This window comes from Sturnira hondurensis, unplaced genomic scaffold (assembly GCF_014824575.4).
Source record: "Sturnira hondurensis isolate 20B ecotype Veracruz unplaced genomic scaffold, ASM1482457v3 Scaffold0024822, whole genome shotgun sequence".
In the NCBI taxonomy this organism is placed as follows: domain Eukaryota; kingdom Metazoa; phylum Chordata; class Mammalia; order Chiroptera; family Phyllostomidae; genus Sturnira; species Sturnira hondurensis.
Window position 1 is genome coordinate 7,681,142 of NW_028097453.1, and position 13,917 is coordinate 7,695,058.

Sequence of the window (13,917 nt, forward strand, 5' to 3'; positions counted from 1 at the left end):
TCACCGTCCTTCACAGTTTCTCCATATTCCCCTCAGTGTCCTTCCACTGAGAATGTGTCAGAATTATTGTATGCATTCGAAGTTATCATCCCAGTTGTGGCCATTGCAGCTTCTGCTGCATCCAGGACCCAAAGTCAAGCCACTTATTTTAGGGTTTTGTTACTGTGACACCCCACTTACAGGTACCAAAGCTGGTTCAGTTATCTAGTCCTACTTAGTAAACTGCTTCAAAACTTATGGCATAACGCAGAAGACATTTAGTGTATCTCATGATTTGGGGAGTCAGTAATTCTTGCATGACTCAGAAGGGCAAACTTACTCCATATAACCACAGCTGGGGTTGGTTAATTATGTCCAGCTGATGGCTAGACTGATCTGGGGAGTCCAGGACTGCTTCGCTCGTATCCCGTGCACCTGGTGGGAACTGCTAGATGGTGGGCTCCGTTGGGCTCCCTCTTCTCTTCCTTTAGTCTCAGGGCCTCTCCACATGGTTTCTCTAGCAGGGAAATTCCTTATCTGGCAGCTCAGGGCTTCAAAAGCAAGTCTCCCAGAGTCTTACAGGGAAGCTGCAAGGCTTCTTTCTGAATAGGCGGTGGCAGTCCCAAAACATCTCTTACACTGCATTCTATGGTCAAAGAAGTCCTTAAAACCAACCCAGATTAAAGGGAGAGGAATTAGATTTCACCTTCAGTAGGAGAAGAGGAAGGAGTTTGTGGTCATCTTTAATCTACCACAGAAAGTCTGTCTTCAATTGCAGAATGATTCCTCTCTGTCTGGAAAGGACATTTTGTAAGCCCAAGGTTACAGAGACGGACATGGAGCTGAGAGGAGCAAAGGAGACGTCTGCTGCCTAGCGGAGTTGGCTGAATCAGCTGATCAGGGAAGTGACAGGTGCTGCAGACAGCGTCCTGCTAAGTCTCGGCGAATGTCAGGGGTCAAAATTAGGGAAGCGGTGTGCACAGTGAGTGGTTAGGCATGCCATTCTGGAGCTAAACTGGCTTCGGATCTCAGCTTTGTGAGCTCAGGCAACATATTTCACCTGCCCGGGCTCCACGGTGGTCATGTACAGAACAGAGATCATTGGAGCCCCCTCAGTACATTATGGGGAGGATGAAAGGTGTCGGTACATACAACACTTTCAGGAGAAAATGTAGAAAAATACGTCAGGCGTGGTTATTTTTTCTGCCTTTCTCTTTTTATTAGTGAAGTTCTTAATTAAACTTGAGATAAGTAGGTAGAAAAAAATTATGCAGAGAAATACATTTAAAGTTATGTTTCTCCTTTTAAAAATATATTTTATTGATTATGCTATTACAGTTGTCCCATTTTTCCTTCCCTTTATTCCCCTCTGCCCTGCGCCCTCACTTCCACCAGCATCCCCCACCTCCCCCACCATTTTAGTTCATGTCCATGGGTCATACATATAAATTCTTTGGCTTCTCCATTTCCCATACTATTCTCGACCTCCCCCTGTCTATTTTGTACCTACCATTTATGCTTTTCCCTATACCGTTTCCCCCTTTCTCCTTCCTTCCCCTTCCCACTGATAACCCTCCATGTGATCTCCATTTCTGTGATTCTGTTTATGTTCTAAGTGTTTGCTTAGCTTGTTTTTGTTTTGTTTTTAGGTTCAATTGTTGATAGTTGTGAGTTTATTGTCATTTTACTGTTCATATTTTTGATCTGAACTCCGTTAACTCGACCTTATCTGGGAATCACTTTATCTGCCCTTCCATTCTAAATGAGAGCTTTGCTAGATAGAGTAATCTTGGATGTAGGTCCTTGCCTTTCATGACTTTGAGTACTTCCTCCTAGCCTCTTCTTGGCCTGCAAGATTTCTTTTCAGAAATCAGCTGATAGCCTTATGGGAACTCATTTGTAGGTAACTATCTCCTTTTCTCTTGCTTCTTTAAAGATTCTCTCCTTATATTTAATCTTGGGTAATGTAATTGTGATGTGCTTTGGTGTGTGCTTCCTTGGGTCCAACTTCTGTGGGACTCTCTGAGCTTCCTGGACTTCCTGGAAGTCTATTTCCTTTGCCAGACTGGGGAAGTTCTCCATTATTTTTTCAAATAAGTTTTCAATTTCTTGTTCTTTCTCTTCTCCTTCTGGCACCCCTGTGATTTGGATGTTGGAACATTTAAAGTCGTCCCAGAGGTTCTTAAACCTCGCTTCATTTTTTTTGAATTCTTGTTTCTTCATTCTGTTCTGATTGAATGTTTATTTCTTCCTTCTACTCCAAATTGTTGCTTTGAGTCCCAGTTTCCTTCCCTTCACTGTTGGTTCCCTGGACATTTCTCTTCATTTCATTTTGCATAGCCTTTACTTTTTCCTCTATTTTGTGACCATACTCAGCCATTTCTGTGAGTATCCTGTTTACCAGTATTTTGAACTGTGCTTCTGGTAGGTTGGCTATCTTCATTGTTTAGTTCTGTTTTTGGAGCTCTGATCTGTTCTTTCATTTGGGCCATATATACATATTTTTTGTCTCAGCAGCCTGTTACATTCTATGAGGAGGAACCTTAGGTATTTGTCACTGAGGGGTAACTCACTAGTTGTGGTGCTGTATGTGGGGGAGGGGTCTGAGAGGGAGCAATACCACTTGCTCGGCGCTCTGCTGGCTTTCAGTCACTTCTCCCACTTCCCACAATTGGGCCCTTCTGGTGTTGATTCACAGGTGTGTGGGCTTGTGTACATTCTAGGACCCTGTGGGTCTCTCCAACAAACTCTCCTGTGAGCCTGGGACTTTCTCCCACCACTGCAACCCCCACAGGTTTTTACAACCAGAGGTTTTGAGGCTCTCTTTTCCTGTGCTGGACCCCTGGGTTGTGTGGTCTGTCTTGCTCCCCAGTTGTTCCTCCCAGTTTATCTGCACATGAATATGGGACCACCTGGTCCTCCAGCTGCCGCCTTGTCCTGTCCACCCTGGCTGCCCATCTCCATCCCTCTTACCATTTGAACGAGCATTCCTTCTTTAACTCCTTGGTTGTCTGACTTTCATACGATTTGGTTTTCTGGCAGTTCTGGTTATTGTTTGTTTTTAAATTTGTCACTGTCTGCCTTTTGGTTATGCGAGGAGGCAAGGTGAATCTACTTGTGCCTCCATCTTGGCCAGAAGTTGGAGACATGGTTATTTTTATTACTTCCTTATAATTCATGGAGTATCCACGTTATGATTAATAGTCCTTTTTCACCCAGAATCATGTGGGGGAGGAGAAGAAAGAGAAAGGGTACAGAAAAATTTAACACTTGGTTAAAGTACATTTGGAATATTTGCAGCTGAGTGTAAAGACAGATACCTTCCTATTTTATGTCCCTTTATTATCTATTCAAATATTTCCTGCCCTGGCTGGTGTAGCTCAGTGGATTGAGCATGGGCCTGCGAACCAGAGGATCGAGGTTCGATTCCCAGTCAGGGCACATGCCTGGTTTGCAGGCCAGTTCCCAGCAGGGGACACATGAGAGGCAACCATTCATTGATACTTCTCTCCTTCCCTTCTCCTCTAAAGATAAATAAATAAAATCTTTAAAAAAAGTTTCCTGAAGCACAATCAGATGACCAGTTCAAGAGTAGTGAGTATTGTCAGGAAAGAATAACATAATTGGTTTAATTTGTCAACATCATCTACCCCGATTCTGTGAGTGCTAATCCAGAAAAATGGGAGAGAGACACAAGCAGGAAGATATGTGACTTTATACATAACAAGCACTGGGACCTGTAGTCTTCTCTCTGCCTCAGTCTCAAAATGAATTCAAAAATAAAATACAATGTGTCAGGATAGGCTGGGTTATGCTGCAGTAGCAAATACCCAGATTTCAGTAACTTAATACAACAAAAAATGTATTTCTTACTCATTCAATTGGGTCAGCAGGAATACTGATCATTGGGGTCACTCAGAGACCCAGGTGGATGAAAACTTCATCTTGACATATATCACTTCAAGGATTAATACAACAGTGGAAACTGACAGTTGCCTATTGTATACTGGCCCTTAAAAACTTCTGCATTCTACCTAGAAGTGGCCATGTGAGACTTCCTTTCACATTTTGATGGCCAAAGGAAGTTATATTTCATTGGCCAAAAGCCACACCTAACTTTAAATGGTGTGGAGAAGGGAAAGTTATCATGTATCCGCAAAGAGAAAAGCTTAACAAAAAGCCAAGAAGTAGGACATAGCATTAACTGGTAGATTGTATCGTTGTTCCACAAATACTCATGGGCAGAGTGGGCAGAGTGCACTTTTCTGCACCAATGACTTTGGACATGGCTGTGTGACTTATTTGGCAGAAAGGACAGTTCTGAGCAAGGACTTTAAGAGACATCACAAGTCTCTGCCAATATTCTTTCACTCCTGTGAAAGAATGGCAAGAATATTTCCCAGGTAATATTTCTTCAGTGTGGGTCCTGGGATGAGAGATACATGGAGCAGATTTGAACCCAGGTTGAACCAATTCATACCTGAACCACAGATCCTTGAGTGGAAATGGATATTTGTTGTACAATACTGAGATTTGGGAGTTCTTTGTTAAGCAGCAAAGAGGTGACTAATACAATGTAGTATGTATTGTATATTATACAGTGACTCAATACAGCAAGATTTCATGATGACCAACTACTACAGACAATGGTTTGCAAGTAGGCATATGAAATAAGAACTTACCAGTCGGTATTCTGAGAAATAGAAAGTAAGGTGACATGATGTTGAGTGTAGATAGATGTCTAAAATATCATAACTCTCAAATTATATCTTACTTACTAAATAACCAAAAATATTGAACAATAAGTCCTAGTGCTGTTGAGGTCATGTAAGATGATAAAATTAGTTCTTTTACCATAAAATTTCTATGCCTTCCAAAGAATAAAACAACAAAGGCAATACTTCCATAAGGTATTGCTTATGGGCCTAATATTAGAAACAGTATAGCTATATAGTAATAAGATGATATTAAGTAAACTGTGATTATATTGATATTATATAATGTTCAACCATTAAAATAATGAATATGGGCACTTCCCAACAGCATGGACAAACATTTAATAAGTGAAAAAAGGAGGATATAAATTTACGTCTAAGTTGTAATTGTAATTCTACTAATAGAAATGTAATATATAGATAATGACTAGAGGGGAATATGGAGAAATTTAAGCAGTTGTGCTGGAGGTTTAGGTACATGGGTGAATAGTTTTCTTTCAAAATATAATGGAAGTTTCTTTTTTGACAATAAGTTTAACTCAAAAAAAACAAAGATGTTTCTCAAGAATATACTAATATGTGTAAGAGAGTCACTGTTTGGATTAGAGGATATTTTAAAAAGACTGGACAGAAATTAAACAAATTTTAACATTGTGTCCAAGGATTATAGGTAATTTACTTTCTGAATTCTTGTCTGTATTTTTTTTCAAATATTTTACAATGAGCATATTGTGAACTTTGTAAAAAAAGTAATTTTAAAAATAAATGAGCCTGTTTTCTGGCCTCATCTCCAAGACCCCCACACTGTATCTAGTGAATGTATCATTTCTTAAGTGCAGTGCATGTAGACAGTTTCTCTCCAAACTCACTGGCCCATAATTTGATTTGAGACAGAACTAAATATAGCACCAACTGGAAGATGGAGGACGGAAACCTGACTTTCCCTGTCCTCCTCTTCTCCCCGCCCCCCTTCAGAAGCAGCAGAAGATTCTTTTCAAAACAGGTGGCCTGTGAGCCTGGTGTCATTACATATTTTAAAATGTTTCCTGGAAATAGCCTAAGCTCAAGAGTGCTATGGCCTTAGGTAGAAACTAAGGGGGGTTCCATGCTATGGGCTTTTATGACTATTACTCTGAACCCTCACATGTCTTAATATTACCCTGCCCTCTCAGTCCCTGTAACGTACTGATAATCAGGAGAACTACTCCAGGAGATGGGAAGCAGGATGACAGTTTTCCCCAAGAATACAAGTTCCCTACAATCTCACCCATTCTGGGCATGCTAGGGTCCTTGTGAGTTTAACTCCAGGATACCTGAGAGAACCAGTTCATTCTGAAGAAGCGTCGTTGGTCTGATCTTCATAGAACGTGTCTTTGGGGCCACACTGTGTGGAAAACAAGCCTTAGCAGAGACTTGGAGCCTTTTGGGTATCAAATTATCATCTGTGAAACAAGTAATAATAATTGGCACTGCCACATGTGGGCACTATAAAGCTTTCTGCAAATTAAAAAAAGGTCAGTGGTAATGCTAATAATAACAGTGATTATGTCACATAATAAAAAGGTTTTATTTTAGAGCTAAAAAGGAGCTTCGGGGCTGTAAGCACTTTAATTATAGCGCATCTGACTTGTTTAAACCTTGTTTCATAAATAGATGGCCCAGGGTAGAGCCCAGTTGCCTCCCAGTTGCAAGGGAACGGAAACCCGGGAGCTGGAGTAGAACCGTAGGACCAGGATGTGTGAGATGGAGTCAGCTGATGCGACGGCAGGGTTTCCTTGGGATGCTTCCCCTGCCGAGGAAGGTTCCTGTCCCCAAATTAATGGTGGGGCTGACGTGTCAGGTATCTAGGAAAGTAACAGCACATCCTCTGGCCATCTAGCTGTGCGTATGCATTCAGCCGGGATTGCGCCTGAGACGTTCCTACAACCAGCTCTGGCCCCGATACCCGTGGGTGGGGTGATGCAGCCGCGCACGAGGACCTTCTCTCTAAATTCTCCCAACCGTTGGTTTTTCCAAAGCCCCTCCTCAGTGAGGTGGGCGAGGGACAGAGGACTCGGTGCTGTGTCCCCTAAGACCTCTGCCCTTCCGCCACCATCATCAAGGCCGGTAGGCTGGAGGGTGTGTTCGGGCGGCGAGTAACCTGGACCGGCTCGGCCCCTGGGCGCGGGCAGTCGGAGCCCCGCCTCCTCTCGCGGTTGACAGCTCAGCTGGTCCCGAGCCACCCGTGCCAGCCAGTCGTGTCTCAGCCTGCGCTGCCTCTGGCCGAGGCTCCCAAACAGCTCGGGGCGCCGCTCCGCTCCGCGTCCAGCTTCCTACTGAGAACAGTCCCTCCCTTGTGCCCGTCGCACCGTTAGCTGGAGGTTTGGCCACGTCAAATCGGGTTTAAGAAAAAAAAAAAAAAGCAGGAGCAGAGCTCACTCTTCGCGGACACAGAAGCAGGGAGCTGGGGAGGAAAAGGCTGCAGCTTCTTGCACTGGAGATTCGTGGGCAAGGCTTCTCGTTTTCCCAGGCTGCGTCCACTCCCGGCTGAGCAGCTCCCGGGAGTGAGGACTGTGCCTGGAAAATGGAGCAGACGTGGACGAGGTAGGTGAGCCGCGGCTCCTCGCCGCGTCCGGGATTTGGGGTTCCCCCACCCCCACCCCACCCCCAGCCTGCAGGGTGAGGGCGCCTCTCTCCACTAGGGGCCTCGGACAGCTGCTCTCCTTCGCCGCCTCGCCCTCCCTGATTCCCAGTCCACTCCTCTTGGTCCTCCTGCACATGGTCGGGCCTCTGATGCGTCCTTGCTCCAGGACTCTCCTCTCCGCCCCGTCCGGGTGTTAAAAATATCCATGAGGCTGCCTGGGAGTTTCTGTAGAAATGGCTGTCTGTCTTTTCCTCGTTCCACAGATGAGAGGGATTCCCGCAGGTCTCTCTTTAGAGATACCTTTGATTTCAGCTACCTTGAAAAAGGTCACATTTTCTTCACCCTGCCACGTTTCCTTTCTAACAACTTCCTGCAGGAGCCAGTCACACAAAAGCAAAGGGCTGAGGGAGCAGAGCCCAGCGACGCTCATCTCCAGAGTCTCGGTTGGAGCTGACTTTGGGAGAGGAAAGGAGAAAGAGACCAGGGCGACTGCCTGCTTTTAGGTCATATTTTGGAGATGCTTGGTGAAATTGTGTTTTCTCCACCCCCTCCAAATATTCTTTAGAATGGAGCTCACTCAGGGATAAGAGGCGGTGTTGAGGGGAAGACTGCATTTTGGTTTTTCAGTGGGAAGGCAGGTAGAGGTACTGTGTATAGAGGGGTTTCCATAGCAGATACTCCACCTCCAGACTCCACTTCCGAGAATTGGGATGGGGCCAGAGAGCGCTCTGCGTCCTAAGAGAGCTCGGAAGCTGGACAACCACAGAGAGTAAATGTGGGCTTCACCATAATTGTTTAAAAGACCTGGAGATGTTTAGCTAATTGTTCAACAGGAGTAAGCTCTACAATGTGAATTTGAAAGAAAGGGTGAATTGAAGCTTTAGGGTGTGCTGATGAGAAGAAGTACACTGTCCAGATTTACAAGTGACGAGTCTAGATTTTGCTCTTTTCTGCTCTTCTCAGGCCCCTCTGGGGGGAGGGGGACTGTGCTCGGTTCTGGGCATCACTGGACAGACAGAAGGAATGCATTCAAGGGATAAGAGGGACCGAAAACCATACCTTGAGGGGCTATTGGAGGACATGGGTTCTTTAGTCTGGAGAAGTGAAGACTTGGGGAGGGGGTTATGTAGTAGCTTCCTTCAAACATTTAAAGAGCAGCCAGTGGTAGAGGGAGTTCATTTATTTGGAATCTGTCAGGAGGACAGAACCACGGTTGGAGCAAGTTGTAGGGAGGCAAGTTATGGAGCAAGTTGTAGGGAGGCAAGTAAGGGAAAAGCCTTCTAACAAGTGACCTCCCAGGGCGGTAAATAGACGGTTGACCCTGGAGTTATTCGGGCAAAGGCATGATGACCTCTTGATGGTAATGAGAGCGAGTATCAGGGATTCTTGCTCTCTGTGTGTCTTTCACACAGAAAAAAAATATTAACTTTTTTGAACTTTATATTTAGATATAACAATTTCATACACATGCAGAGATAATTTAGAAAAATCCCAAGTCACGTGTTTGTAGTCCAGCTAACACAAACCACGTCTGCCTATGTGACGGGCAGTCAAAAGAGAGAGAACATTAGCGACACCCCTAAAGCCCTCCTGACCTTCAGATAAATGGTCCCGATTTCTAACACCACAGATTAGTTTGGCCTCGTTTTAAACTTTAGGTGACTGAAATTATCCACTGTGTACTCTTTTGTGTCTGGTTTCTTTCCCCTAGTCTTATGCTTGTGGATTCTTTGACTTTGTTGTGTGTAGTTGTAGTAGTTCATTCATTTTTCACTTCTGTGTAGGTTTCGATTGTGTGTAAATATGTCAAATTTACTTATCCATTTTATTGTTGTGAGCGTTTGGGCAATTTCTAGTTTGGGGCTCTTATGAATGGTGTTGCTATGAACAGTTCTGTAGATGTTTTTTGGTGAATGTAAGTATACATTTCCTTTGGGTAAATACATGGGAGAATTCCTGGGTGGTAGGCAATGCATGTTCAGCTCTAGTAGAAGCTGCCAAGTAGTTTTTTTAAGTGCTTATAAGGAGGATCTCAAGAGGACAGAGATGCAGCGAGGTCTCCATGTCGCTAGACATCAAGGAAATGCAAATTAGAACCACATTGCTATACCACTATCGGGATGAAAGAAAAAATACAGAAAATACCAAATATTGGTGAAGTGGAACAGTCAGATGCTCACACTTTTCTTTTTACCCTTCTGTTTTAACCCCTGCCCACAATAAGAACTATATTTACATTGCAACCAAGCACACTCCCATACTTAACTGAGACGAAGTTTCACGAAGCCCTAGACTCTTGGCTCAGTTGGTTGGCGTGACCTTCTGTGAAGCAAAGGGTTGCCGGTTCGGTTCCTGCTCAGGGCACATGCCTGGGTTGTGGGCCCAGCGTGGGAGGTGACCAGGCAGTGTTTCCCTCTCACACAGATGTTTCTCTCTCTCTCTCTCAAAATCAGTGGAAATATGTCTTCAGTGAAGATTTTTTAAAAGTTTCATGTAACAGTACTTAACCTTACTATGTGTTTTGTACTCTGATCTTTTCTACCCTATTTTTTTTCTTTAAAAAAAATGCTGATGTGACTCACTAAATTTATTCCACCACCTAATGGGTCACATATGGAAAAATCTAATGATTGTGTATGGTAACTGATGTCTCAAATACTTCCTAACTCACAGCTAAGATCAGTTCATTATTTAAAATGTGAGAGCCCAGCACAGCTCATACACTGCTAAACGCTAAGTGCAAAACAGTGAGTGAGCTGGTTTCTGCCTTTGAGGGTTTCGCTTGCTCGTTGTCTAGTTCTGACAGAGGCAAAGGCAGATGTGGGCACTGGCTGCTCTGGGAGCACAGGGAGGCAGCACAGCTTGGGGAATTCAAAGAATAAAAATTAACCAGAAAGCTACCATTTATTAAGCTTGCATTCATTAGCTTCTGAGTTAATCCCCTTTCATACAGTACTTTATATTACCTGATCCTCAGAACCCTATAAGGTATAAGGTAAATGTTATTATATTCATTTTTAGGACAAGAAAATTGAACTTTAGAGATATTAAGTAGTATCCCCAGGCAATGCACACAGGTGAGGAAGAAATACAGCCTTGAGTCATCTACCGTATTTTGCTGTGTATAATGTGCACTCACGTTTTTGTACACGTTATACATGGGATTATCATATCCATTGTGTGTAATCATTATACCCTCATTTTTCCCTCAAAAACTTGGGCAAAAAGGTGTTCATCATACGTGGCAAAATACATAATTCCATATGCTCTTAATTGCTTTGCTTCAATTGAGTCTTGTAGGTGGTTTGGTTTCTGAGCTCGTTGTGAATCTGGCTACTTAACCTAACTACTCCTAAGTTTACGAGTAAGTTTAAGACTGTGAGTCTATTCCCAAGTTGGATTCTTGGCAGCTCTGGAAAGACACCCCCACACCTCTCTGAGTGGTTCCTCACGTGAGCCTACACACTCTTTAACTTGATTAGACTTCCAAAAAAGGACAGGGTGCTGAGTATTTGAGTTCTCTCTAAGTTCAACATCCCCTACCCCAGCTCTGCACATCTTCCTTGCTACAGATCAGTGGGAGTGGGGTTTTTTTTCCCTCAGGAGTCATGCCTGACTGTTGCCAGATGCTTTGGTCAAATACTTTGGGGAAAGCATGGTTAGTTCTGGAATAGCAAATTTCACAGGAATACGGAAGCCTTACAAAGGGCTGGTTTGGTCACTAATGACACTGCTATCCGTGCAGAGGGCAGGGGTTGTCAAAGGACTAAGCTACTGGAAATGATGAGGACCAGGTGATGAGGACAGCTTTGCTCATCCTGTAAGTCTAGTACCGGTCAGACAAATAGCTTCTTCTGCTCTTAATTGTTAGTGTTCATCTATCTGGACCAGCAACTCCTTAAACTGTGTGGGTATTTCAGAGTCTCTGTCACCAATTACCACAAACTTAGTGACTTAAAACAACACAAGTTTATTACTTTGCAGTTCTGGAGGTCAGAAGTCTGAAGGTGGGTCCTCTAGGCTAAAATTAAGGTATCAGCAGGACTGTGTGCATTCCTTGCCTTTTCCAGCTTCTGGAGGCTTTCCACATTCCTTGGCTCTTGGCCCCTCTCCAGAAATGGCATCACTCCGGCCTCGGTTCATTTCATCTCTCATTCCTGCTCTCCTGTTTTTCTCTTACAAGGACCCTGGTGCCTTGTGGTCACTCTGGGGCCAAGGGAAGGATCCAGGTTCATCTCTCCATCTCAGAATCCTTAATCCCATCTGGCAGTTCCGTTCCCATGTAGAGCAGCACATTCACAGGTTCCAGATAGTGCGAATGTGGGCCGCTTTGGAGGGCAACCGCTCAGCCCGCTGCACTGTTAAATGCTGGAAAAGTCATTACGAATTCTCTTCCCTTTTTAGTTAGGTGGAAATGTTCTCCTTTCTAAACTATGGGAAAGCTGAGTAAAAGTCAGATGAATCATATGTGAACCTTATACAATTTCCCTGAACAAACAACTAAAAAAAAAAAAGAACTCAAAATATTTAAGGGCTACCTTTAAGACTGAACTTTAGGAAAGGAAAACAAGTTAATTAGTCTGTTTTGTTTTACATGAACCTGTAATTTGATTTAATAAAAATGCAAGTATTGTATTTGCCTGCTGTGTGAAAATTGGGGGAAGGCCATAAACATCCAAGAAAAATAGAGATTTGGTCTCACAATTCAAGAATCCTGATTTCGTTTCTCCTCTCCCCCATAGCTAAAGGGTAGCCTTCAAGTAAGACACGATGCAGTTACATTGCACTTAAATGATTTTCATTGACATAGATTATTTGCACATTTTCTGCTCAGTATTAACTCTTAAGCAAGAGGAAGCAAGGACGTTTATTTCTCTTTGAGTTCAGGGTGAGTTAGCAGAGTCCTGTTTACTCACGCATAGTGAGAGCCAGAGATGGGAGTTCCCCCCATTTTATAGATGTGGCAGCTGAGGCCACCGCGGTTACGCAAGCACTGGAGCCTGAAGATCTGGTTGCTTTCGTAGCTTTGCTCACCGGGGTGCTGCTGCTTTGCACATTAGGGAATGCCCCTTTTCAAAATTCTACTGTGGAGAGGTCTTTGGACATAGGATTTCCTGTTTAATTCATCACTTATAGAAATGTATTTTCTTTATTTGGTGAATGAATAGCTGTGCATTTACAACTCTGATCAACTTTGATCTGATCTGAGTAGGCCCATACTCAGATTTTGGCCCGAGGAATGTGTCTCCATCTGTGCTTTCGCCTCCACTGGATTCCCGCGTCCTAGATCAGGTGAGGCCTCCCAGCCTGCCTTTCTCCTATTTACGTGTTAAGGTCGGACGTAAACCGTCAGAGGCCTGGGAAGAGGTTGTGCTTGTCTCTGAAAGGGTGAGTTGGCTGACTCCCACCCGTCACCGTGCCCTCTCCATTCGGGTGACTCAGGGATAATTTATTCAGGTCTGTGTGGAGACCCATTCATTTGGTGGATGCCATGGGACACTCACTACTCCTGTTGAAACGGACCTTATTTTATAAATAAAATTCCAAACTGGGCTCAGAACACTCCACAAGTTGTCTCTGGCAAAAATTCAAATAACATTTAAACTTAACAGCAAGTCCAGAATAAAAGGGATGCCCTGATGACCCGGGGTGGCCCTGTCCAGTTCTATTTTAAAGCGCTGAAGACTTGTTTTCCTCGGTCTCAGAACATCTTCTGACTTCTATGGTCAGCAAGACAAGCACACTCTGAATTTTATTTTTTTCCTCATGGCTGAAGCACTTGATTAGTCATAGGCTATTTATAATAATAATAATAACAACGTGTTTTCGTAGCACTTTAGTAGTTTCTAACACACTCCCTGTTAATCTGTCTCATTATTTCCAGTCCTTTTATATTCGTTCCATTCTGCAGAAACTTCTTTCTCGCTTGATTTATTCAAGGCCAGCTAGGGAAGAGGACTTCTCATCAAGTCCAAGGTGGCAGGGGTGTAAAGAAGCAACAACTGCCCCAGCTGGTGTAGCTCAGTGGATTAAGCATGGGCCTGCGAACCACACGATCGCGGATCGATTCCCAGTCAGGGCACATGCCTGGGTTGCAGGCCAGTTCCCAGCAGGGGACCCACGAGAGGCAACCATACATTGATATTTCTCTCCTTCTCTCCTTCCCTTCCTCTCTAAAGATAAATAAATAAATTCTTTTAAAAACGAAAAAAAAAGAAGCAATAACTGCTGACATGTAGAAAACATCAATTGACTTAAGAGAGTTGAATAAATTCTAAAATTTCGCACAATTGAAGAACATGTTTATTTTCCTTTTCATAATGTGGAGTATTATTAGTCTAATTGTAGAGTAGCGTGTCGTGTGGAAAAATAATAACATGTCACGTGGAAAAATAACATCATTTGTTATTATCATTCCCCTATACTAAGGCTTTTAACTTTCAGAATTTTTTTATTGTTGTTCAAGTACAGTTGTCTCCTTCCCCCGATGACTCACCCCCCCCCCCAGCCATACTCACCTCTCCCCCTGGATCCTACCCTGCTTTGGTTTTGTTCATGTGTTCTTTATAGATGTTCCTGAAAACCCTCCTCTTTCCCCCC

At 43.6% G+C, this 13,917-nt stretch overlaps 1 protein-coding gene across 8 annotated transcripts in view; it reads left to right on the top strand.

Moving 5' to 3' along the window:
• Nucleotides 1–13,917, top strand: part of PDE4DIP (phosphodiesterase 4D interacting protein) — a 203,720-nt gene that overhangs the window by 20,617 nt on the left and 169,186 nt on the right. Inside the window, exon 1 of one of the 8 annotated variants that reach the window (XM_037038754.1) lies at nt 6,930–7,277. The exons of the other annotated variants lie outside the window; for them this stretch is intronic. Coding sequence (XP_036894649.1) covers nt 7,258–7,277 — 20 coding nt within the window. The 5' untranslated portion in view covers nt 6,930–7,257. Of the gene's footprint in view, nt 1–6,929; nt 7,278–13,917 lie in introns of those variants that run through there. 8 annotated transcript variants of the gene reach the window in all.